The sequence below is a fragment of the Stomoxys calcitrans genome, chromosome 5 (assembly GCF_963082655.1).
Source record: "Stomoxys calcitrans chromosome 5, idStoCalc2.1, whole genome shotgun sequence".
Lineage (NCBI taxonomy): Eukaryota > Metazoa > Arthropoda > Insecta > Diptera > Muscidae > Stomoxys > Stomoxys calcitrans.
In genome coordinates this window covers 8,182,742-8,209,170 of record NC_081556.1, presented here as the reverse complement: position 1 = coordinate 8,209,170, position 26,429 = coordinate 8,182,742, and the positions used below count along the sequence as shown (strand labels likewise).

General features: G+C 40.2%; 2 protein-coding genes across 2 annotated transcripts in view; both read right to left on the bottom strand.

The window, feature by feature from the left end:
- Positions 1-26,429, bottom strand: part of LOC106085562 (uncharacterized) — a 380,981-nt gene that overhangs the window by 335,657 nt on the left and 18,895 nt on the right. The gene's annotated exons all lie outside the window — the stretch shown is intronic.
- Positions 18,406-19,254, bottom strand: LOC131997687 (keratin-associated protein 10-4-like). The gene has a single exon (XM_059368928.1). It carries the CDS (start codon positions 19,252-19,254, stop codon positions 18,406-18,408), a length of 849 nt encoding a protein of 282 aa, XP_059224911.1.

Below are 26,429 nucleotides of genomic sequence, written 5' to 3'. Positions count from 1 at the left end.
ATAACAGTTTTCAAAAAGTTTTTTTTTGCTCGAAATGTTTGACGATTTTTAGGTTAGGTTAGGTTGAAAAGAGGGTGCGGATATTTTGGACATGCACATAAGACAATAATCGGCATGTTGTGCGCTCTATATGGTAAAAATGTAACCTCCAAAAAGAAAATTCCGTGCTTCGTACAAAATCCCTAATTTTTTTCCATGCCACGCCCCTAAATTTGTTAATGTCTGGTATTGTGTCCACACCTAAGTGCCAGTATCAGTTAGCCGCGCAAGCCGGGCTATGAAGTTTATGTAACTTCCATTACCAGGGATATCGTAGTTCCAATTGGTTCAGTCAGGAATAGTGGTACAGTACTTTTTATCAAAAAGCGGCTCAATCAGGGTGTAATCCACACTGCCTGAAACATCTGGCATTGTATTAAGGATAACACAGTTACCGTAGCCGCCACATGACCAAAGAGAAAGCTCCCTAAGCTTCACGGCAGTGGTTGCAGCAATTTGTCTAGCCACATTGTTCAGAGGCATTAGATGTAGCATTAAATTCAGTACCTCAGATGGTGTCATCCTCAGTGCGGCTGTGATGCACAAACAAGCCATCCTTTGGATACGGTTGACTATTGACCAGTAGGTGGACTTTTGAAGCGCCGTCCACCAGACCACAACACCATACCGCATTATAGGTCTGACACTTGCAGTATATATTCAGGGCATGAGGCGCGGTTTTAACCACCCACCTTTGGCCAATGGCTCTCTTGTCAGGTGTTTAGGGCCAGAGTTGCCTTTCTTGCACTTTCCAAAATTTTGGAATTGAAGTTAAAATTCCTGTCCAGCAAAACACCCAGGTATTTTGCGCTTTTAGTAAATGGAACATTCTCTCCTCCTTATGAGACAGGTATCATAGTAGGTAACTTGTATCTCCTGCTGAAAAGAACTACTTCTGTTTTGCATGGATTTATACCTAGAACACTTTCGGTAGCCCACTTTGCTGTTGCATGTAGAGCTTCCTGAAGTATACCTCTTAGAGTGCTGGGAAACTTTCCCTTAAATTAGATTAAACACGTATTTCAAAGGACGAAAGGCCCCCTACTCATCGATTTCTTCCACGTTAGTGTTTTTCCAAGTCACAAACCCAGCGTAACTGCCTTATTGTCAGCCAAAAGGAAACGATTGTTGTCCTCTTCTCATTGCCAGTTATTTAATTTTAGATTATTCTACTCCAATAATATGCAGTTCCTGGTATTATGGCAATTATTATCTTAAGCACAAAGAAATATTGTAAAAGTTTTCGCAAATAATTAAGAGAGCATTTGTCTGTTAGTTGCCGAGTGAAATGGCAAAAGGAATGGTGAATTAAGTTAATTACGAATTGGAAGCATTTTAATGTGGGAAGTTAAAAATAGACATTTGTGAAAAGGGCTCGGTGTGAGAGGTATGGGAACACCCTTGTTCAAAATATAATTAAAAAAAAAAACAAAAGAAAGCGTGCTAAATGCGGACGGGCCGAATCTTGGGTACCCACCACCATGGATCCCTCTAAAAATGTACCCTTATGAACTGAGTTTGTATTTGAATTATTTTGGTCTCACGAAGTCACATCGGGATTTCGGTACTTAGGGGGCCTATATTATCATATTGACCGATTCGGATAAAACTTGGTACAGATGTTGTAAGTCATATGATAGGGTTTTGTGCCAAATTTCAGTCAAATCTATTGAAAATTTAGGCTTATAACACAAGTCTTTGTTCCAAATTTTAGCGAAATCTGATGAAAAATGAGGCTTCTAAGAGCTCAAGAAATTAAATCCGGGGATCAGTTCATATGGACCTATATCTCTTTATAGACCGATCCAGATCATACTTGGCATGGCTGTTGAAAGTCATTACCCAAGTCTTTGTTCCAAATTTCAGCCAAATCGGATGAAAATTTAGACTTCCAAGGGCTCAAGAAGTCAAATCCGAGGACCGGTTTATATGGACCCATATCTCTTTATAGACCGATTTGGATCATACATGGCATGGATGTTGAAAGCCATTTCTCAAGTCTTTGTTCCAAATTTCAGCCAAATCGGATAAAAATAAAGGCTTCTAGGGCCTCAAGAAGTCAAATCTTGGGATCGGTTTATATAGACCCATATCTCTTTATAGACCGATTTGGATCATACGGAAGTTGAAATTCATAAGGCAAGTCTTTGTTCCAATTTTTAGCCTAATCGGATGAAAATTGAGGCTTCTAGGGGCTCAAGCAGTCAAATCGACCGATAGATCATACTTGGCATGGATGTTGAAAGACATTACTCAAGTCTTTGTTCGAAATTTCAGCCTATTCGGATGAAGATTATGGCTTCTAAGGGCCTAAGAAGTCAAATTCGGGGGATCGGTTTATGTGGATATATCCCAATCTGAACCGATGTGGCCCATTGGCAATCCTCAACGACCTACATCAATAAGAAGTATCTGTGCAAAATCTCGAGACCTATTACGGTGGGGTATATTCAGAAGTCAGAGAATGTATGGCCAATGTTTAGTGAGGAAAGACTAGAACAACTGGTTGATACACATTTCCCGGGAAATTCTCCAACGGACAACGTGGCACCAGAAGAGGTTGTCACTGGTATGCATTCTTCGGAGGCTCTTAGGAAAATTGTGACTGAGCCGAAAATCCTTTGGGCGATAAGAATTTTCGACTCCTTTAAGTCGCCAGGTCCTGATGATGTATCACCGGTTGAATTACAAGCTGTGTCTGATAGACTGGTTCCCTTGTATAGGGAGATATACTCTGCTTGTATCAAAATGTCATATATACCTGTGGGATGGAGGGACACGAAGGAAGCTTCTATTCCGAAAGCAGGAAAACCCTACCACACGAAGGCGAAAGATTTTCATCCTTAGTCTGTCATCCTTAGTGCTGAAGACTCTTCAGAGATTGATAGAAACATATCTTAGGGCATGGATATGTTTCTATCAATCTCTGAAGAGTCCTCAGCACTAAGGATGACAGACTAAGTATGAAAATCTTTCGCCTTCGTGTGGTAGGGTTTTCCTGCTTTCGGAATTAAAATTTCTTTCGTGTCCCTCCATCCCTAGAGATTGCCTGTCGTGGCAGTTGCATGCATATAGGCAATTCCACTGAAACAGCCCCTTCGCGACCTAGTAGGCATCATAGAGGGTTCTCTCGCTGCCAAGGAATATACAATGGTAGCATTTCTTGACATTGAAGGTGCTTTCAATAATGTAAAACCGACGTCAATCTAGAAGAAGATGGAGTTTCTAGGCATGAACTCTACCTTAAGAAAGTTTATTAAAAACTTACTTACTAAAAGAGGCATTACGGCAGGCTTGGGATCTGGGGATCTAAAAAGATGGGTCAACAGAGGAATACCTCAAGGAGGTGTAATGTCTCCCCTACCTTGGAATATAGCTATTGACAATATATTATTGTCTCTGGAAGAAAAAGATGTAAAGGGGTCGCATATGCTGATGACGTGGCAATTGAGGTTAGGGAAAAGTTTCCCAGCACTCTAAGAGACAGATTTCAGGAAGCTCTATGTGCAACAGCAAAGTGGGTTACCGAAAGTGGTCTAGGTATAAATCCGGGCAAGGCAGAAGTAGTTCTTTTCAGCAGGCGATAAAAATTGCCTACAGTGGAACCTGTCTACTTGGGTGGAGAGAAAGTTCCATTTACAGAAAGCCCAAAATACCTGGGTGTTTTGCTGGACAGGAAATTGAACTTCAAATCCAATATTTTGGAAAGGTCATGAAAGGCAGCTCTTGCCCTATACACCTGCAAGAGAGCCTTTGACAAAAGTTGGGGGTTTAGATTGAGTGTCATGCATTGGGTATATACTGCAGTTATCAGACCTATAATGCTATATGGTGTTGTGGTCTGGTGGATGGCGCTTCAAAAGTCCACCAACTGCTCAATACTTTACCCGATCCAAAGAATTTCTTGTTTGTGCAGTGGTCGCTGCAATTTGGGAAGCCACAGTGTCCAGAGGCATAAGATGTAGCATTGAATACAGTGCAACCGACGGTGTCGTTCTCAGTGCGGATGACGCTGCGGAAAGTCGCTTATGCGGATGACGTGGCAATTGCGATTGCCTACAGTGGAAACTGTCACCTTGGGTGAAAAGAATGTTCTATTTAAAGAAAGCGCAAAATACCTGGGTGTTTTGCTGGACAGGAAATTGAATTTCAAATCCAAAATTTTGGAAGGGGCAAGAAAGTCAGCTCTTGCCCTATACACCTGCAAGAGAGCCATTGGCAAAAGTTGGGGGTTTAGACAGCGTGTCATGCATTGGGTATATTCTGTAGTTATCAGACCTATAATGCTATATGGTATTGTGGTCTGGTGGACGACGCTTCAAAAATCCAACAACTGCTCAATACTTAACCCGATCCAAAGGATTTCTTGTTTGTGCAGTGGTCGCTGCAATTGCCGTAAGGTTAAGGGAGCTTTCTCATTGGTCATGTGGCGGTCATCGTATTAATACAATATTCGATGTTTCAGGCAGTGTGGATTACACCCTACCTGAACCGCTTTTTGATAAAAAGTACTGTACCACAATTCCTGAGAGAACTGATTGGAACTACTATATCCCTGATAACAGAAGTTACATGGACTTCCCTACGGATGATTCCAAACTAAACGACCAGGTAGTAGATCAAAGATCTACAACTGGTCGTATCGAAAAGGTTACCCGACCACTGCAGTGTGTATCAAGCGGAGATCCTTGCAATTAAGGAAGTGGTGGAATGGCTAAGATAGAATGTCATTACGACAATTGGCTTATATATCTTCTCAGACAGCCAGGCAGCCATTAAATCCATAGAGAACGTATTTCTGACTACAAAGACCTCCCTGGACCGTCGCAGATCTTTTAACTAGATGCTGAATAGTTCAACAGATAAATCCCAGAAAATCGTAAAGCAGACGAGTTTGGGCGACTAGGAACTACCCTACACATTTCAGGGTTACTAAAATAGGTGGGTATGCCTCTAGGGACATGTAAGCTTAGTTTTCAGGACTAGGCCTTCGGGCCGAACGAACGATAGATGGTCACATAGAGGGGGCTGAGAGCATTCCAAAACTATGTGGCCTAATCTAGACTTGTAGAGGTCTACTGCTTTGTTAGAACAGACGTCTCAATCATTGTGTCCGTCATGACAGGTCACTGTCTAATCGGAAAACATGCTGACAGACTGAAGGTTGCCAGCAAAGATTTTTGCAGAAGCTGTGAGGACATGGAAGAAGAAGAGACTATAGAACACCTTCTGTGTGTGTGTCTCTCGTAACGCAGAGTATAGCATGTCCGCCTATGACGCTGAACGCCTGGGTTCGAATCTCGGCGAGACCATCAGAAAAAAATTTCAGCGGTGGTTTTCCCCTCCCGATGCTGGCAACATTTGTGAGTTACAATGCCATGTTAAACTTCTCTCCAAAGAGGTATCGCGCAGCGGTACACCGTTCAGACTCGGCTCAGATTAGCTGAAATTGTGTTCTATAGAACACCTTCTGTGTGTGTGTGTCCCGTAGCGCAGAGGTTAGCATGTCCGCCTATGAAGCTGAACGCCTGGGTTCGAATCCCGGCAAGACCATCAGAAAAAAAAAAACGTTTTTGAAGTGGTTTTCCCCTCCTAATGCTGGCAACATTTGTGAGTTACTATGCCATGTAAAACTTCTCTCCACAGAGGTATCGCACTGCGGTACGCCGTTCGGACTCGGCTATAAAAAGGAGGCCCCTTATCATTGAGCTTAAACTTGAATCGGACTGCACTCAATGATATATGAAAATCCCTAGTCCCTATCAAAGATATATCCAATTGAAGTCCCCTATTGATCACGTTTGACTCAGGTTTGACTTAGTTTTCGATGGTTCGTTAAAAATGAACTTTTCACAATTTCAGCTAATCTGAGGTCTGATTTCCCATTAAAAGGGTTTTTATACCCACCACCGAAGGATGGGGGTATATTCATTTTGTCATTCAGTTTGCAACACATCGAAATATCAATTTCCGACCCTATAAAGTATATATATTCTTGATCAGCGTAAAAATCTAAGACGATCTAGTCCGTCTGTCCGTCTGTCTGTTGAAATCACGCTACAGTCTTTAAAAATTGAGATATTGAGCTGAAATTTTGCACAGATTCTTTTTTTATATAATCAGGTTAGGTTCGAAGATGGGCTTTATCGGACTACATCTTGATAAAGCCCCCATATAGACCGATCTTCAGATTTAAAATCTTAGACCCATAAAAGCCACATTTATTATCCGATTTTGCTGAAATTTGGGACAGTGAGTTGCGTTGGGCCCTTCGATATCCTTCGTCAATTTGGATCAGATCGGTCCAAATTTGGATATAGCTGCCATATAGACCGATCCTCAGATTTAGGGTCTTAGGCCCATAAAAGCCACATTTTATATCCGATTTGGATGAAATTTGGCACAGAAAGTTGTCTTAGGCCCTTCAACATTCTTCGTCAATTTGGCCCAGATCGGTCCAGATTTGGATATAGCTGCCATATAGACCGATCCTCCGATTTATGGTCTTAGGCCCATAAAAGCCACATTTATTATCCGATTTTGCTGAAATTTGGGACAGTGAGTTGCGTTGAGCCCTTCGACATTCTTCGTCAATTTGGTCCAGATCGGTCCAAATTTGGATATAGCTGCCATATAGACCGATCCTCCGATTTATGGTCTTAGGCCCATAAAAGCCACATTTATTATCCGATTTTGCTGAAATTTGGGGCAGTGATTAGCCTTAGGCCCTTCGACATCTTTTTTCTATTTGGCCCTGATTGGTTCAGATTTGGATATAGCTGCCATATAGACCGATCTCTCGATTTAAGGTTTTGGGCCCATAAAAAGCGCATTTATTGTCCGATGTCGCCGAAATTTGGGACAATGACTTATGTTGGGCACTTCGATATTTGTCTTCAATTTGGCTCAGATCGGTCCAGACTTGGATATAGCTGCCATATAGACCGATCTCTCGGTTGACTTGTACTTATAAGCATTTGGTCTAAATCGGATGATATCTATAGAGCTGCTATGGGCCATAAGGTATGCATTTTTCACTGGATTTTGACGAAATGTGGTTCACATATATACACGAGGTGGTGGGTATCCAAAGTTCGGCCAGGCCGAACTTAACGCCTTCTTACTTGTTTTTGTTCTAATTTTTTTCTTGTGTATTCATACCTAGCCAATATTCTGGCCAAACATTTTCCCCTTGCAAATTTTGTCAATAAAATCTTAACTTTATTTCAATATACGCGTGTGCCGCCATTTCAACGTTTTAAGTTACTTTTGGCCATAACTTCAATGTCAAAGCACTTTTTGCTGTGTTCTTTTTTTCATCTCCCAAAGAAAAAAGGACGAAAAAAAAACTTTTTAACAAAAAATGGCGCATAGCATAAAAGGCAACCAAAAATAAAGTTATATATCAAATTGTAGACAAATGTAATTTATCCTTGTTGAAGTCTTTCTACCAATGAACAAATTTGTCGTCGGCCATCTCTGCGTTACATGACAAAGTGACAGAGGAGGGAACAATTTGAAAATGTCATAAATTCAAAAGCAAATTTATGTGAATAGAACAGAAAAAAAAGAGCCATTGAGAACTTTTGGTACAAATAAGAGACAGAATATAATTGCTGAAAAACTTTGGGCATTTTCCTTTGCTTACATCCTTCTATGAATGCTCTTTGCTGCGTATTTGTTTTAGAATTAAACTCAGGGATTCACTTTGTTGTGGGCTTTATCTCTAACATTTCGTTTGCTTTTTTTTATTTTTAAATCCAATAAATTATTTATAATCAACAATTTGTTTCAAGGACTTTCGTTTTTTATTTTGAAATTTTGTAGAGCAAAGTTTCTTTTTTTGATTATATGTTTAACCCTATGACCCTCATGTTTGGTTTGTTTTATTTCGGTTGACATTTTCTGTGGGGTTGCTTTTTTGCGCTGCAAGTTTTTTGATTAAGGTCAGTGCTTTTGGCCACATAGGATAACTCGTTCGTTTACCGCATTAACTATTAACTATTGATGTCTGGGAACTTTGATTTAATTTATAAACTCAAGAGAAATGTCATGTCTCCCGTATGATATGGGGATCTCATTTTGGGGGGGGCAAATTTTATTTTCGAAATAAATCAAATATACTCGCATTGCCCTTAATAGTCTTGACGCATTGGGATGACATATTAAGGTTGAGATATAATTAAAATGGGTTGAACCCTAGAAAAAGGCACGCAACTCCTTAAAGTATTGTGGACAAGATTTTATAGGTATTTAAAATGTTAGGGCTTTAAGTGTTTTAAGGAAAACTTATTTCTATTAAAGCAGCCGTAGGTGTTATCTATTACGCAAAATTCATTCCTTTGCTCTTCTTTAGTTTGGTCACAAAATTTCATTTTGCTGTTGGTTTAACCAGATACAGAGGTGCCAAGGCACCCACACCTATAGGAGAGGCGGACCACACACTAAGGTCCGATACCACCATCGTAGCTGTTGGAGCCCATTTTGAGCCTACTCCTGAAAGGTTTTAAAATTTGCGTAATATTTTGTTGTTGGTTTAACCAGCTTAGACCAATGTATTTTTATTTCTAGCTTCTATTTAAAAACAAAACAACAGAACAAGTAAAAAGGCGTTAAGTTCGGCCGGGCCGAACTTTGGATACCCACCACCTCGGGTATATATGTAAACCATCTTTCATCAAAATTCGGTGAAAATTTCATACCTTATGTCCCATATCAGTTATATCAAAATAAGTTCCGATTTGGACCATATACTAATAAGTACACTAGCTATATCTAAAAATAAACCGATCTGAACTATATACGACACGGATGTCGAAAAGCCTAACATAAGTTACTGTGTCAAATTTCAGTGAAATCGGATTATAAATGCGCCTTTAATGGGGCCAAGACTTTAAATCGAGATATCGGTCTACATGGCAGCTATATCCAAATCTAGACCGATTTGGGCCAAAATGCATAAAAATGTCGAAGAGCCTTACACAAAGCAATGTCCCAAATTTCGGCTAAATCGGACAATAAATGAATCTTTTATGGTCCCAAAACCTTAAATCGAGTGATCGGTCTATATGGCAGCTATATTCAAATCTGGACCGATCTGTGCGATATTGCAGAAATATGTCAAGAAGCTTAACTTAACTCGCTGTCCCAAATTTCGGCGACATCGGACAATAAATGAGCATTTTATGGGTCCAAAACCATAAATCAAGAAATCGGTCTATATGGCAGCTATATTCAAATCTTAACCGATCTGGACCAAATTGAAGCAAGATATCGAAGGGCCTAACACAACTCATTGTCCCAAATTTCAGGAAAATCGGATTATAAATGTGGCTTTTATGGGCCTAAGACCCTAAATCGGCAGATCGGTCTATATGGCAGCTATATCCAAATCTGGACCGATCTGGGCCAAATTGACGAAAGTTGTTGAAGGGCCTAACACAACTCACTATCCCAAATTTCAGGAAAATCGGATTATAAATGTGGCTTTTATGGGCCTAAGATCCTAAATCGGAAGATCGGTCTATATGGCAGCTATATCTAAATCTGAACCGATCTGGGCAAAACTGACGAAGGATGTCGAAGGGCCTAACACAACTCACTGTCCAAAATTTCAGCAAACTCGGATAATAAATGTGGCATTTATTGGCCTAAGACCCTAAATCGGCGGATCGGTCTATATAGGGGCTATATCAAGATATAGTCCGATATAGCCCATCTTCGAACTTGACCTGCTTATGGACAAAAAAAGAATCTGTGCAAAATTTCAGCTCAATATCTCTATTTTTGAAGACTGTAGCGTGATTTGAACAGACAGACGGACAGACGGACGGACATGTCTAGATCATCTTAGATTTTTACGCTGATCAAGAATATATATACTTTATAGGGTCGGAAATGGATATTTCGATGTGTTGCAAACGGAATGACAAAATGAATATACCCCCATCCTTCGGTGGTGGGTATAAAAACACTTTAAAGATTCTCAACATTTGTAATGTGTTAAATGTCAGGTGGCATAACAGTCTGACGAGCCCCCTGGCAATGGCCGAAATCGCGATCTTTGCAGCCCGCCCCTTGATACATTTAACACATCACACACATGTTGAGACTCTTTAAAGTGTTTTTGTTGTTTTGTCAGAATGGATGAAGAAGCTCCAGCAAATAAGTCTTTTGAAGGCAATCACGGTGGTACACGCAAACCGGGAAGACCATTGTCAGGGCCTCGTCAGACTGTTATGCCACCTGATGAGCCCCCTGGCAATGGCCGAAATCGCGATCTTTGCAGCCCGCCCCTTGATACATTTAACACATCACACACATGTTGAGACTCTTTAAAGTGTTTTTTGTTGTTTTGTCAGAATGAATGAAGAAGCTCCAGCAAAGAAGTCTTTTGAAGGCAATCACGGTGGTACACGCAAACCGGGAAGACCATTGTCAGGGCCTCGTCAGACTGTTATGCCACCTGACGAGCTCCCTGGCAATGGCCGAAATCGCGATCATTGCAGCCCGCCCCTTGATACATTTAACACATCACACACATGTTGAGACTCTTTAAATTTTTTTTTTGTTGTTTTGTCAGAGTGGATGTAGAAGCTCCAGCAAAGAAGTCTTTTGTAGACAAACACGGTGGTACACGCAAACCGGGAAGACCAAAAGCCCGATGGAAAGATCAAGTGGTGGGAGACACCTCGAAACTTGGTGTCAGAGATTTTAGAATGAGCGCAGAAGATCGAGGCGCTTGGAACGCTATTCTACGTTCGGCTAGTGGAACAAATATTCTGTCATATCCAATTGAAGTAGGTAATGTCTTAACTTCAAGTTATGTCCCTGTTGTTGTTATTTAAGCCACATTTGCGTGTTAAGGTAGTAATCCTCGTCAAGCTCCATAGAAAAGTAAGCTTGTTCCGTTAAGCAAGAGCCGTTGCTGCCCAGCTGAGACTTTTCACACGATATCACTGATTGTCCATGACTGCAGTTGCAGCTACTCTTCGTACAAAGCATTTCACTACCTCCAAACTGTAGACGCCCGGTAGTTCCCAACACCACACAAATCCAAGCTCAGAGTTTCAATCCATGTGGTACTCATAGTCATTCAGTGCGGGGGATATTTCTCAGTTATGCGTTGCAGTGATGTGCCGCAAAAGTTGTGTAAAAAATCACTTTTGTGTAAATAATTAAAAAGTGTTTTGAAGAATTTCAAAATGTCATTGCTGATTATAAACTCAGGGGAAGTTGTTTTATTTAAAGCTGTAAACCCCAAGACATTAAAAGGTTCTTAAAAAATCCATATTGCTTCTTTTAATGTGATTGGTGTGTTTTGGGATCATCTGACAAAGCACGAATTTTAAATCCTACCAAATGAAAAAAAGACCAAAACACCATAAAAGTAAACTGTCTGAATGCTTAATCTCTCACTCTCTCTCTCTCTGATGTTTTATGTTAAGGAAAATTACTTTTATTTAACCAAAAACTGTGTCTTTTATCATATCTTGTCATAATGTTACCAAGGGTCTTAAATACCAGAGTTCACCTTAATATTTTCCTAAGGCCTTTAATCTCTGGTGGCATATTTTCCATTCCTTACCAGCAACACTAAACGCAAATGCAGTGGCCCATAAAATCATGGAGTGAAAAAATTGAAAGGCAAACCAAACAGATAGCGATTTGATTTTTATAACTTTTTTGCCGCTTCACGTTCGATTTGCTTTATGTTTTGTTTTTATGGCCAAGAAATTATTGAAAATTTATTAGGTCTATAAAATGTTGTTAGCGCTGGGGGGAGAGAGGAAACTTTTGACAAAACATAAATCGCCACAGTTTCATCAAACAATGAGAGAGAAAAAGCCATCAAACCAAATCACTCTGAATTCATTTTTTTAGGCCACAATACAAAACACAAAGCCATGGCTACCAAAATAGTAATTGGAGAAAAATCACTTCAATCAACTATAAGTTTTTGAATGGAAATAACAAACGCTTAAATTTAATTACCTATAAACCACAATCCCCCAAAAATTCTAGATTAGGTGGATATTTATGGGCGATATTAGGTTTCTAGTAGAAAAAAACAAAAATTCCTTTGATATTGGGTTGCCCAAAAAGTAATTGCGGATTTTTTAAAAGAAAGTAAATGCATTTTTAATAAAACTTAGAATGAACTTTAATCAAATATACTTTTTTTACACTTTTTTTCTAAAGCAAGCTAAAAGTAACAGCTGATAACTGACAGAAGAAAGAATGCAATTACAGAGTCACCAGCTGTGAAAAAATTTGTCAACGCCGACTATATGAAAAATCCGCAATTACTTTTTGGGCAACCCATATTATAGGAATACTAGCTGTAAAAAAAGGGCCCGCTCCGCTGCGCCTTCTTTTACTTTATATGGAACAAAAGTTTCCTTGGAATATTTATTTTCGACAATTAAAGATTTTTTAGTGAAATACCATGCTACGGGGTGGTCCCCCTAGCACTTGGTCCGACAAATGGATATCAGATACGTTTTCTTATCCTAAATACCTATCATTTGAGTCCCATATTGTCGTGATTGGTCTAAATATAGCTTTGGTAGGTTTTAGGGTGGGGCGGCCCCCCTAGGTACCCCATCCGAAATTTGGATACCAAACATTTGTTTTTAGGGTACTATATGAGAGCACACAAAATTTCGCTTAGATCGCACCAGCCATCTCCGAGATCAGGCGTTTCTGAAAATTAGGGTAAGGGGGAGGGTCCGCCCCCCTTCGGATATCAAAAAATGTTGTACCCTATTTTCACCACGGGATCATTATGCACCATCTGTGAAAATTTCAAGAAAATTGGTTCAGCCGTTTCTGAGTCTAAAAGGAACACACAAACATACAAACAAACAAACAAACAAACAAACAAACAAACAAACAAACAAACAAACAAACAAACAAACAAACAAACAAACTGACAAACAAACACAAATTGATTTTTATATATAAGATTCTTGATTTTGGTGAGCGTAATTAAAAACAGGGTACTAAAGGGACATTTGGTATAGCATAAAAATGATATCGAGATACAATATATCACTAAAATTAATTATCGAATCCCCACAAAGGAACTCCCGACTTGGATGTTCTTTTTCGAGGTTATTTTTCAGTATTTAGAGCCCGAAAAGACTGGTTACTGGTTTACTAAACTCGCTCTCTTTTCAACCTTACCTAACCTAACCCTAATAATCGACTTCTTCCTTAGTGTTCTTCATCTTTTGCTTGGCAATGGCTTTTAATTTATCAAAGTCAACATCGAATTAATTTTTCCAAGAATATGGCATGGTAGCTACTAATTTCCATACAATTTTCTTCAATATTTCTCCCCGAACAATCAAGTTTTTCTTTCCCAGCTACTCCACGTGCACTTAAACTGTTGACATATACCCGAAGTTATCCCTTGCAACTCCTCCTCGATGTATCATAACAGACAATGAGCAATGAATACCAGAAATAACTTCTTCTTCCTGCCCCCCTTTGCAGCTTTTAAGACCTGTTGGCATGTGAAAACCATTTATTTTGACTGATTCGTACCGTGAGCGCTTGCACTGTTTCAAAGACCATGAACTTTGGAAAGAAAGCAGGCATTTGATATTCACCATTAATTGTTATTGATTTTTTTTCAGCGCCCCCCCAACATAGATTAAGGCCAAAGGTAGGTCATCAAATAACAATTAATTATACTTTTCATTGCGAGGGGGGGAGGGGTGAAGAGAGTAAGAAGTACTGCTTTCTTTTCAACATTTCATTATTTTTCAATTAATTGGGGACAGGAAGAGTTTTATTAACAAGGAGAGTGTAATGGATACTTGTGATTTTGTGTAAAGCTTCTGTCTAGCTGCTAAGCACAAACATGGTGTTATTGATTTTGTTGAGCTTTCGTGGCGTTTTTCACATGAGTTGGAAAAAAAACGACGGTAAATTGGAGTTTCAATTGTTTTAATACACTCTGAAATATAAAGGAGATGTTGATAGCAAACAAACACCTATTGGCCTTGGATTAGGGTTACCAAAATAAAATGTTTTAAAGAAGATCAAACAGTTCTGGGAGTGTTTCTAAAATGTTTCTCTGAAGAGATGATAGTTCTCTCAGATGAGTGTTCTCTCATATGAGTGTTCTCTCATATGAGTGTTCTCTCATATGAGTGTTCTCTCATATGAGTGTTCTCTCATATGAGTGTTCTCTCATATGAGTGTTTTCTCATATGAGTGTTCTCTCATATGAGTGTTCTCTCATAGAAACGATTGTTCCCTCAGCTGAGTTTTCTCTCAAAAGAATCTTCTTTCAAATGAGTGACTGTTCTCTCAAAAAAAAAAATATTTGTGTTCTCTCACATGAAAATTCTTTCATATGAGTATTCTCTCAGATAAGTATTTCTCCAAACGAGTATTTTTTCAGATAAGTATTCTCTTATATGATTCTTCTCTCACATGAGTTTTCTCGCAGATGTGTATTCTCAAATAGGAGAGTTCTCTTAGATGATTGTTCTCTCAGAAGAAAGTTCTCTTAAAGAAAATGAGTGTTCTCTTCGATGAAAATGCTCCCGTATGAGTATTCTTTCAAATGAGTATTTTCCAAAATGAGTGTTCTCATATGATTTTTCTCTCAGACAAAAATTTTCTAAGATGAGCGTTCACTCAGATTTATGTTCTCTCAGGTGATTGTTCTTTTAGACGATTTTTCGCTTGGATGAAGGTTCTCTCAGATGCTTATTTTCCCAAACGAGTGTTCTTTCAGATGAGTATTCTCTTGTATGATTCTTCTCTCATATGAGTTTTCTCGCAGACGTATTCTCAAAAAAGGAGTGTTCTCTTAAATGATTGCTCTCTTAGATGATTGTTTTTTCAGAAGAAAGTTTTCTTGAAAAAAATGAGTGTTCCCTGTAATGAAAATGCTCTCATATGAGTATTCTTTTAGAAGAGTATATTTCCAAATGAGTGTTCTCTCGGATGATTTTTTCTCTCAGAAAAGAATTCTCTAAGATGAGGTTTCTCTCAGATGAGTATTCTCTTATATGATTGTTCCCTCAGGTGAGTGTTCTCTCAGAAGAATGTTCATCCAAATGAGTGTTCTCTCAAATGTTTGTTCCTTTAGATGATTGATCCCCTCAAAAGAATGTTCTCTCAAAAAAATGAGTGTTCTCTCAGATGAAATTTCTCTTATATGAGTATTCTCTTAGATGAGTATTATCCTAAACGAGTGTTTTCTCAGACAAGTATACTCTTGTATGATTGTTTTCTCAGATGCGTTTTCTCGCATTTGAGTATTCTCTAAAACGAGTTTTCTATCAAATGATTGCTCTCTTGGTTCAATGTTCTCTCAGATGAAAGTTCTCTGGAAGAAAATGAGTGTTCTCTCCGATGAAAATGCTCTCATATGAGTATTCTTTCAAATGAGTATTTTGAAAAAATTCCCTAAGATGAGTGTCTCTCAGATGAGTATTTTTTTATGATTGTTCCCTCAGGTGAGTGTTCTCTCAGACGAATCTTCTTTCAAATTAGTGTTCTCTAAAATGATTGTTCTTTTAGATGATTGTTCTCTCAGAAAAAAAGAAAAAAAAATGAGATGAAAATACTCTCATAAGAGTATTCTCTCAGATGAGTGTTTTTCCAAATTAATGTTCTCTCAGATGAGTATTTTCTTATATGATTGTTCTTTCAGATGAGTTTTCTCGCAGATGTGAATTCTCTAAAATGAGTTTTCTATCAAATGATTGCTCTCTTGGTTCAATGTTCTCTGAAAGAAAATGATTGTTCTCTCAGATGAAAATGCTCTCATATGGGTTTTCTCTCAGATGAGTATTTTCCCAAATACTCCCAAATGATTTCATATGATTTTTCTTTCAGAAAAGATTTTTCAAAGATGAGCATTCACTCAGGTTTATATTTTCTCAGGTGATTGTTCTTTTAGACGATTTTTCTCTCGGGGAGTTGTCTCAGATTAGGATTCTTTCAGATGAGTACTTTCTCAGATGAGTATCTTCTCCTACGAGTGTCGTCTTAGTTGAGTATTCTCTCAGATGAGTATTCTCTCAGATGAGTATTCTCTCAGATGAGTATTCTCTCAGATGAGTATTCTCTCAGATGAATATTTTCTCATATAATCTGTCCTTTAGAAGAGTCTTCTCTCATATGATTATGCTCTCAGATAAGTATTTTTTATATGAGTGTTCGCTCAGAAGAATGTTCTCTGAAATGAATGATCTCCCAGATGAATATTTTCTCAATGGGAATTTTCTGTCCCATGAGTATACTACCATTTGAGTGTTCTCCAGATAAGTGTTCTCCTGATGAGTGTTCTCCAGATGAGTGTTCTCTCAGATGAGTGTTGTCTCAAATGAGTGTTCTCACAGAATTCAGAAGAATATTTTCTCATTGAATCCTTCTCTTAGATGAGTCTTCTTTCATATAATGGTATTATCAGATAAGTATTTTTCCATATGAGAGTTCTTTTAGATGAGGGTTCTCTCAGAAGAACGTTCTCCCAGATGAATATTTTCTCAAAGAATTTCCTGTCACATGAGAATGCTATCATCTTAATGTTCTCTAAATGAGTATTCTTTAGATGAGTGTTCTCTCAGATGAATGTTCTCTCAGATGAATGTTCTCTCAGATGAATGTTCTCTAAGATGAGTGTTTTTCAGATGAGTGTTCTCTCAGATGAATACTTTCTTAAAGGATCCTTCCCTTAGATGAGTCTTCTCTCATGTGATTATACTCTTAGATAAGTATTTTTCATATGAGTGTATGAATGTTCTCTCAAATGAATGTTCCCCCAGATGAGTATTTTCTCAAAGGATTTTCTGTCACATTAGTATGCTATCATATGAGTGATCTCTCAGATGAGTGTTTTTTCAGATGAATACTTTCTCACAGGATCCTTCCCTCAGATGAGTCTTCACTCATATGATTATACTCTCAGATAACTATTTTTCCACATGAGTGTTCTCTTAGAAGAATATTCTCTCAATTGTATGTTCTCTGAACAATTTCTTATAGGATTTTCTCTGAGAAGAGTATTTTATCATTTGAATGTTCTCTTAGATGAGTGTTCCCCCAAATGAGTGTTCCCTCAGATACGTGTTCTCTCAGATTAGTGTTCTCTCACATGATTATTCTCTCAGATAACCTAATAAACCTAAGTCAAATTCCATATATTTTATACAAAGACTTTTAAAACTCTTTATAATATTAGAAAGCGATTTTATGAGCTTGGATTCTTTTTCTAGCTTTGATATCAATTTTCAAACATTCCTTTAAGTGTATGCTTATTAACTTATTCATATATTTTCCACGTATAATCAATTATAATTATTATTATGGCTTAAAGTTTGGGGTATCTTAGAAATCAATTAAAAGTCTTGGAAAACAACAAACATTAATTACAACATGACAAGTTGATAATTAGGAGAGAATTGATTTTAATTGACATGCTATAAGGTGGCAAAGGATACAACAATTATAAAATAAATCACATGGGTTCTAATAGAAAACTAATAAAAACCCAAAATATCTGAATGAATGACTGGAAGGAAAATTGTCCTTCCAATTGCCATGCAGCATTAGCTAGTTAGGTGATAAAGTATAGAGATAAGTTTTGGAAAATATATTTAAAAACGTGGAGAATTCGGAGACAGATGTCAATGATGGAGGAGCCAGCAGCCAAAAATCTGGCGCGTGATAAATATGAACACCACAAGGGCTGGAACTTGGAGTTTCCATCTCTGTGGGAAAGACAAAAATCGTGCACGGAATGGGAAACACTGTTCAGATATAGAAGACCGTTTCCAAAGTAGGGAATGAAGGTCAGAGCTATAAATCTGAGACATATCCCGGAGATATTGATTAGAGATTTTAATCAGACACACTAATGGGATACAAGAATCTGAGACATTAAGTGGTAGATATAAGTCATAGACATATGTAGTAGACATAAGTCATAGACATAAGTCGTAGACATAAGTCGGAGACAAAATCGGAGTTACAAGTCGGAGACACCAGTCGGAGGCACCAGTCGAAAACACAATTCGGAGACATGCGTCGGCGATATATCACGGAGACATGAGACGTAGACATAAGTCGGAGACACAAAATCGGAGTCACAAGTCGGAGTCGGAGGCACAAGTCGGAAATACTAGTCGGAGGCACAATTCGGAGACATGCGTCGGCGACATATCACGGAGACATAAGTCGTAGACGTAAGTCGAAGACATAAGTCGAAGACATAAGTCGAAGACATAAGTCGAAGACATAAGTCGAAGACATAAGTCGAAGACATAAATCGTAGACATAGAATCGGAGACATAAAATCGAAGACATTAGGCGGAGATATGCAATTGTAGACACAAGTCAGCGACACAAGTCAGAGACACAAGTCGAAGACACAAGTCGGAGACACAAGTCGGGGAGACACAAGTCGGAGAGACACAAGTCGGAGAGACACAAGTCGGAGAGACACAAGTCGGAGAGACACAAGTCGGAGAGACACAAGTCGGAGAGACACAAGTCGGAGAGACACAAGTCGGAGAGACACAAGTCGGAGAGACACAAGTCGGAGAGACACAAGTCGGAGAGACACAAGTCGGAGAGACACAAGTCGGAGAGACACAAGTCGGAGAGACACAAGTCGGAGAGACACAAGTCGGGGAGACACAAGTCGGGGAGACACAAGTCGGAGAGACACAAGTCGGAGAGACACAAGTCGGAGAGACACAAGTCGGAGAGACACAAGTCGGAGAGACACAAGTCGGAGAGACACAAGTCGGAGAGACACAAGTCGGAGAGACACAAATCGGAGAGACACAAGTCGGAGAGACACAAGTCGGAGAGACACAAGTCGGAGAGACACATATCGGAGAGACACAAGTCGGAGAGACACAAGTCGGAGAGACACAAGTCGGAGAGACACAAGTCGGAGAGACACAAGTCGGAGAGACACAAGTCGGAGCGACACAAGTCGGAGAGACACAAGTCGGAGAGACACAAGTCGGAGAGACACAAGTCGGAGAGACACAAGTCGAAGACACAAGTCGGAGAGACACAAGTCGGAGAGACACAAGTCGGAGAGACACAAGTCGGAGAGACACAAGTCGGAGAGACACAAGTCGAAGACACAAGTCGGAGAGACACAAGTCGGAGAGACACAAGTCGAAGACACAAGTCGGAGAGACACAAGTCGGATACATAATTCGTAGACATTTGTCTTAAACACTAGTCGAAGACTTACGTCGTAGAAATAAGTCGGAGACAAAAATCGGATAAATAAGTCGGAGACACAAGTTGTAGACACAAGTCGGAGACACAATGGAATGACACTCAGAGACATTGGTCGGAGGCAAACTTAGGACACAAAACTCGAAACTTGAGGTCGAAAATGGTATTCGTGGACAGAAGTCTAACTCATATGTCGATGAGAAATATAGAAATCAGAGGTCAGTTTAAAAAAATCGAAGAGAGGTCAGGATTAAAATTCGAATAGAAGTAGAAGATAGAAGTCGGAAGACAGAGGCCCGACCCAGAGGTCGGATATAAACACTAAAGAAAACATTTAAAGACAAAGCTTGGAATCAGAAATCGGTGACCCGATTAGTTTACACCAGTTGGTGACTCAAGTCAGGAGATAAATATCCATTTGTAGTCCGATCTGGACTATATTTGGAGCAGATATCGAGGAGCCGTTTAGGAAGTTTGCCCCTGTTCCTTAGTGGAATGTTCATGGGCAAAATTTGCATTTTTGTTAACGAAATTGCGAACAGCGAAATTGGATAATGAATTGACATTTTACGGGACCAGTATTCTAAATCGGGAGACCAGCCTATATGCCAACAAAATTCAAACATTGTTTTATCCAAACGATACAAAACATTTGTCATAGGTTCGATTCGACCGCAAACCATTAAAATTTCATTGTAACGGCCCAAGATCTTAAATCAAAAGTTCGGTCTATATAGGGGCTATTAAAAGATATAGTCCGATATGGGTCTTCTTTGAACTTAACCTAAAAAAAATAATCTGCGCAAAGTTTCCACTCTATATCAAAATTTTTTTTATGAAAGTAGCGTATTTTCAACAGTCGGATGAACGGAAGATTTCATATTAGCCCCCAATAGCCGACTTGGACTATTCTTGGCATGCATGTTGGAGATCATATCGGAAGATATCAAGCAAAATATCAAATCTGAAAAAATGGCGACCTCTACAGACTCAAGAAGCAGATTTGAGATAACTGTTTATATGGGGGTTGTATAAGGTTTTGGTCATATCAATCAATCGTTTTGAAATTTTGAACAATGTTTTCATCTATCATTAGCTTGGGTGCTGAATTTGGTCCAAATTGGTTCAGATTAAGATATAATCCCCTTACAAATGTATCACACCCTCATACTTATAAGGCTGTAGCACAATTATGTTGGATCGATATTCATGACATTTTTTAAGGATTGATTTTTTTATATCCACCACCATAGAATTGTAGGTATACTAAGTCATTTCGTTTGTAGAACCTCGAAATATTAATCTGCGACCCCATAAGGTACATATATTCCTGATCGGCGAGACTTTCTGGGTCGAACTAGCCATGTCCGTCCATCCATCTGTAGAAATCTAGATATCCATCAAATGTGTAACGATATTCAGTTGAAATTTTGCACATATACTTCATGTTGATGTAGGCTGTTGGTGATTACAAATGGGCAAAATCGGTTCATATTTGGTTATACATCACACATAAAATGGTCCTTCGATTTGATTTCCTGAGCTCCCAGAAGCCTTGGTTATAATCCGATTTGGCTGAAATTTTGCAAGCAATGTTCTATTATGATTTTCAACATTCTTGCTCAGTATGATCCATATCGGTGTATTACCTGATATAGCACATATACAATCCCATGGCAGCCGGTTGTACGTACCGGATTGACCCGATGGAATCTTCATCGGCAAGGGCTGCCGCCTCAGTGTACGTGTTCGTCTTTTTTCGTCATGGGAGAGGCACATCCCGGAGTGCCTTCTCCGTATGCTTTTGGTCCGTGCCGGGATTGAAAAGAACCCCGGACCCTGGTTCTGTTCCGTTTGCCAGAACCGCCTTCATCATCGGTCAGTGTCGGTGAGGTGTAACAGGTGCTTGGAGTGGGTACATTTCCGTTCTTGCTCTGGCCTAACTTCGCTACGGGAGTATAGTCATACTGGCTATGTCGCTAGGTGCTGTGCGAACACAGCCAGCAGTGGGTCACAAGCGTCGCCGTCGTCGCCTTCGGCGTCCTCGTCGTCGGACTATGTGACCCCCCCGACCTCTCCCGTACGTCAATTTATGCAAAGACAGCACCCTAGCCCTACTATTGCCAGGCCAGTGTCGGGAAATGTATCGTTCCTGCAGTTAAACTGCAATGGACTGCGAGGCAAGATTGATGAGATTGTGGATTTTATGAGTCGGAAGAGCATATCGGTCGCAGCGATCCAGGAGACAAAGCTGACTAACACCTGCAGCTTGCACAGTTGTCACGGCTACAATGTGCTACGTAAGGATCGCTCAAGGAATGGAGGTGGGGGATTGGCCTTCGTTATACACCATTCCGTGCAGTATAGACCTATCTCGCCTGCGCTTGACGCTAGTGACCCATACATGGAATGTATGGGGGTAGCAGTCAAGTCTGGTACTGCCGAGATAGAGATATACAACGTGTATATACCGCCGGTTGGCAGCTGTGTCCCGATTAATGGCCAGGCCTACAGCCCCGACATAAGTGGGTTGCTATCTGGCCATAGTCGTCTGGTTCTGGGGGATTTCAATGCACATCACTCGTCATGGCATTCTCCCCTAGGCAACGACCAGCGTGGCATAGCTTTGGCAGAGCAGATAGATAGCTCCACGTTTTGCACGGTGAATGAGGATGCCCCCACTAGGATTACGAGGAGGTGCAGCAGCTCGCCAGACATCTCAATCGCATCCCCTGATCTCCTGAGTGACGTATCCTGGCAAGCCGTCATCTCTTTGGGGTCAGACCACCTCCCCATAATCCTCACCATCGACCGACCACCCGACTTCATAACCTCTGAGCGCCGAACGTTCATCAACTATAAGAAGGCCAATTGGACCGGCTTCAGAGAGTATACCAATCGCCGCTTCAATGAACTGCCACCCCCCTCTGATGTGCTTGTGGCCGAGAGGAAATTCCGAGACATCATCAACGCAGCAGCCGCTCGCTTTATACCAGCCGGTCGAATACCGCAAGTGCGACCCAATTTCCCGGCGCAAGCAGTGGTACTCGCAGACGAGCGTGATGGGATTCGTGCTATGGACCCCGCTAACCCCAGAATCAGCGAGCTGAATCTGGAAATAAACAGGGTAGTCAACGAACATAAGCGGAATTTGTGGCTGGAACACTTGGAGCAATGTAACTTAGGCACCGGTGCAGGCAAATTGTGGGCCACTGTTAAGTCTCTCTCGAACCCCGGTAGACGGGACGACAGGACCTCAGTCACTTTTGGCGAGTTAACCGTGACTGATCCGAAGAGATGCGCCAGGTTGTTCAACCGTCAATTTATCGTGCATCCCGAGAGAGACAGGGCAAGGAGGAGAGCCATTCGCCGTATTCGTGGTCTCCGAGCCGATGAACAGCCATCACAATTTACCGTGGGCGAAGTTACGAATGTCATCCGTGGCGCCAAATCTTCCAAGGCGTTGGGCCCCGACGGAATCTCTACATTGATGCTGAAGAATCTGGATTTACCTGGAGTTGAGTACCTTACCACTGTCCTTAACCTGTCATTGAACACTCTTATAGTTCCCGATGTCTGGAAAATGGGCAGAGTGATCCCGCTACTGAAGCCTGGTAAAGACTCGAGTTTGGGGGAGTCGTACAGACCGATCTCCCTTCTCTCACCAGTGGCTAAGACGCTTGAGGCATTACTCCTCCCGAGCCTCGTAGGAGAATTTCCATTCGCCGAGCATCAACACGGATTTCGGAGACTGCACAGCACAACAACAGCTTTGCATGCCATCACCACACACATTTGCCGTGGCTTCAATCAACCCAGGCCATGTGATAGGACGGTCCTCGTGGCATTGGACCTATCGAAGGCATTCGACACGGTCAGCCATGCCAAATTATTTGAGGACATCGCCAACACGTCCCTCCAGCCAGGCCTTAAACGTTGGGTCGCGAATTATCTGTGTGGCCGCCAGTCATTTGTGGAATTTAGGGATAAGAAGTCAAAACACCGTAGAGTGAAACAGGGAGTTCCCCAAGGCGGGGTGATATCTCCGGCTCTGTTTAACCTCTACCTTTCCTCCATCCCACCTCCTCCAGACGGCATAGAGATCGTATCATATGCGGACGACTGTACGATCTTGGCATCAGGCCCCCCACCCATTGATGACATCTGCGATAGGTTGAACGTCTACCTCAACGAGCTTGCCTCATATTTCGCTGCAAGAAATCTGAAGATATCCGCCACCAAATCTTCAGCCACACTGTTCACTACAAATACGCGTGAGGTGAATTCTGAGCTGACTGTGATGGTCGATGGAGAATTGATTCCGACCATCAAGTGTCCCAAAATACTTGGCGTCACATTTGACAGCTCCTACACTTTCTCCCCACATGCCACAGCAATCTGCAATAAAGTCAAAAGTAGAAACAAGGTCCTCAAGTCACTCGCTGGCAGCACTTGGGGTGCAGACAAAGAAACCTTGTTGACCACGTACAAAGCAATTGGCCGGTCTGTGGTAAGTTATGCAGCGCCAGTGTGGTCACGTCAGCTTTGTGACACGCAGTGGAATAATATTCAGATCTGTCAGAATGCCGCCCTCCGAACTGCGACGGGCTGCCTCCTTAGTTCTCATGTGGACCACCTCCACCAGGAGACAAAGATCCTACCAGTGCGAAGACATAACTACATGCTGTCTAAGCAATACCTTTTGGGCTGTTATCGCAGAAATCATCCAAATCATCATCTTGTGGATAGATACCCACCGCCCAGAAGCCTTAAGGTAGATCTACATGATCTAGAGCGTGAGGTCCAGCGCTACAAGAGAGAACCTCTAGATCAAGCGGCATATCAAGCGGGTCTGAACAACATTCATGCAGACACGGTAGCAGACGCGTTAAATGGCTACCGGGTGAATGTAGTCCTTGGAGTACGACCGCCACCCATTGCACCCGAAGAAATCGACCTCCCCCGGCAAACCAGAGTGATTCTGGCTCAATTACGTTCCGGCAGATGCAGCCGCCTCAATTCCCACAGAGCTAGGATTGATGCCGACGTGCAAGATGTATGTCCCGACTGTAACCAGGGACCGCACGATACACGTCACCTGTTTAACTGCCCGGCCAGACCCACTCGACTCAGACCCAGATCCCTGTGGACGCACCCCATCTTAGTCGCGGAGTTCCTGGGTCTTGACACTCAACAGAATCAAGCAGACGAAAGATAGTACACAATAAACTGCTACAACAACAACAACAACAACCTGATATAGCTGCCATATAAACCGAACTTCCGATTTCACATTTTAAGCCAATGAAAGCTGCAGTATTTATTCGGCCGAACATAACTCGCTATTACTTACTATCTTCCCCAAAAATATATGTTTATTGAACAAATTCACCCATTATCAATATAATTAAAAATATTAAATTTTTTTGGTTATAAGCACAAAATAATTTAACTATGTTTGTTTAAAAAAAACATTCATTATATTTCAATTGAAAAATTAAATTATTGTTAAATCAGCTATCCCATCGCCTGCCACCCTATGGATGGATATTGTTTTAGAAAATGGTATGTAAACATTGTACAAAAATTTAATGAAATTAGCTTAGAAACACAAGTTGGCTAACAAACAAAAACAAAGCCACTTTGTGTTAGAGTTGAATACACCCACTTCAGCTATGCATATGGTGGTCGAACTTACTAATTAAAATATAATTTTATTATAGACACATAAGCAAAATAGACTTGGAGTTGTAACAAAAATGCGTTAAATTTTTTCAAACAATTAAAATAAAATTACCATGCTAGTTTGATGTCGTTATTAAATTCTAATGAAATTCATATGTAAGAGGAAATTTTTATTTTCAATAAAACTAAAGTGCCCTTGAAGCATGGCGGGAGAATTTTGGGAACTTACAAATACTACTAAATTCCCATGAACATTCCATTTTGGAACAGGGAACACTTCTCTCATATCAGTGAGTGCAGTCCGATTTGTTTAACATAAAAATATGTAATAAAAAAATAATAATTTTCTATTATGACTTATATGGGAGTGCATAAAATCAGAAAATATTAAATTATGATGAGAAAATAATAAATTAAAAAAAAACAACTAAAATCAGACTAAATATAATTGGAAAAATAAAATGAGAAAACAAAAAAAATTTAAAGAAAAAAGAATGAAAAATTTCAAGCGTCTAGCTTTACGCGTTCGACCGCTATCGTGATTTCGACAGACGAATGGACGGACGGACATGGCTATTTCGAATCAGAACATCGAGACGATCATGAATATACATACTTTAGACGAATATTTAGAGGTGTTACAAACGGAATGACTGGATTAGTATACCCCCATCCTGTGGTGTTGGGAATAAAAAATTTTACAAAAATACCCAAAATCCTCTCAAATGGAGAAATCTGTCAGAAAAATATGCCGTACCGAACTTTGGTTCCACCACAATGAATAAATTAACCATTCTCTTTTATAACAACTCCACTACCATATCCATTGTGATAGGCTTTTCGAGGCTGATCTGCATCATATTTGATTGAGGTCCCGAGAACTTTTATACGGCAAGAAATCCGCTTTTTATGGGATCAAGACCCCAAATTGGAAGATCGGTCCATATGGCAGCTATATCTAATTTTGTCTGATCTGGACTAGAGATGGCAAAATATCGATGACACTATCGATATTTAATTATTTGACTAAATATCGAGTGATATTTTTCCGATTCTATGGGAAAAGTAAAATTTTTTGCAAATCAAACTATTTAGTTGCCCAAAAAGTAATTGCGGATTTTTCATATAGTCGGCGTTGACAAATTTTTTCACAGCTTGTGACTCTGTAATTCCATTCTTTCTTCTGTCAGTTATCAGCTGTTACTTTTAGCTTGCTTTAGAAAAAAAGTGCATTTGATTAAAGTTCATTTACTTTCTTTTAAAAAATCCGCAATTACTTTTTGGGCAACCCAAAAAATGATATCCCTTAATATGCATTGGCCCCTATAGAGGGCGCAATTTTCATTCGATTAGGCTAAAGTTTGTTACAATGATTTCTTTCACGACTTCCAACTGACTTTATTAAAAAATTGCCAATTATGCCCATGAACATTCCATTAAGGAACCGGGGGCAAACTTCTCATATATCAATGAGT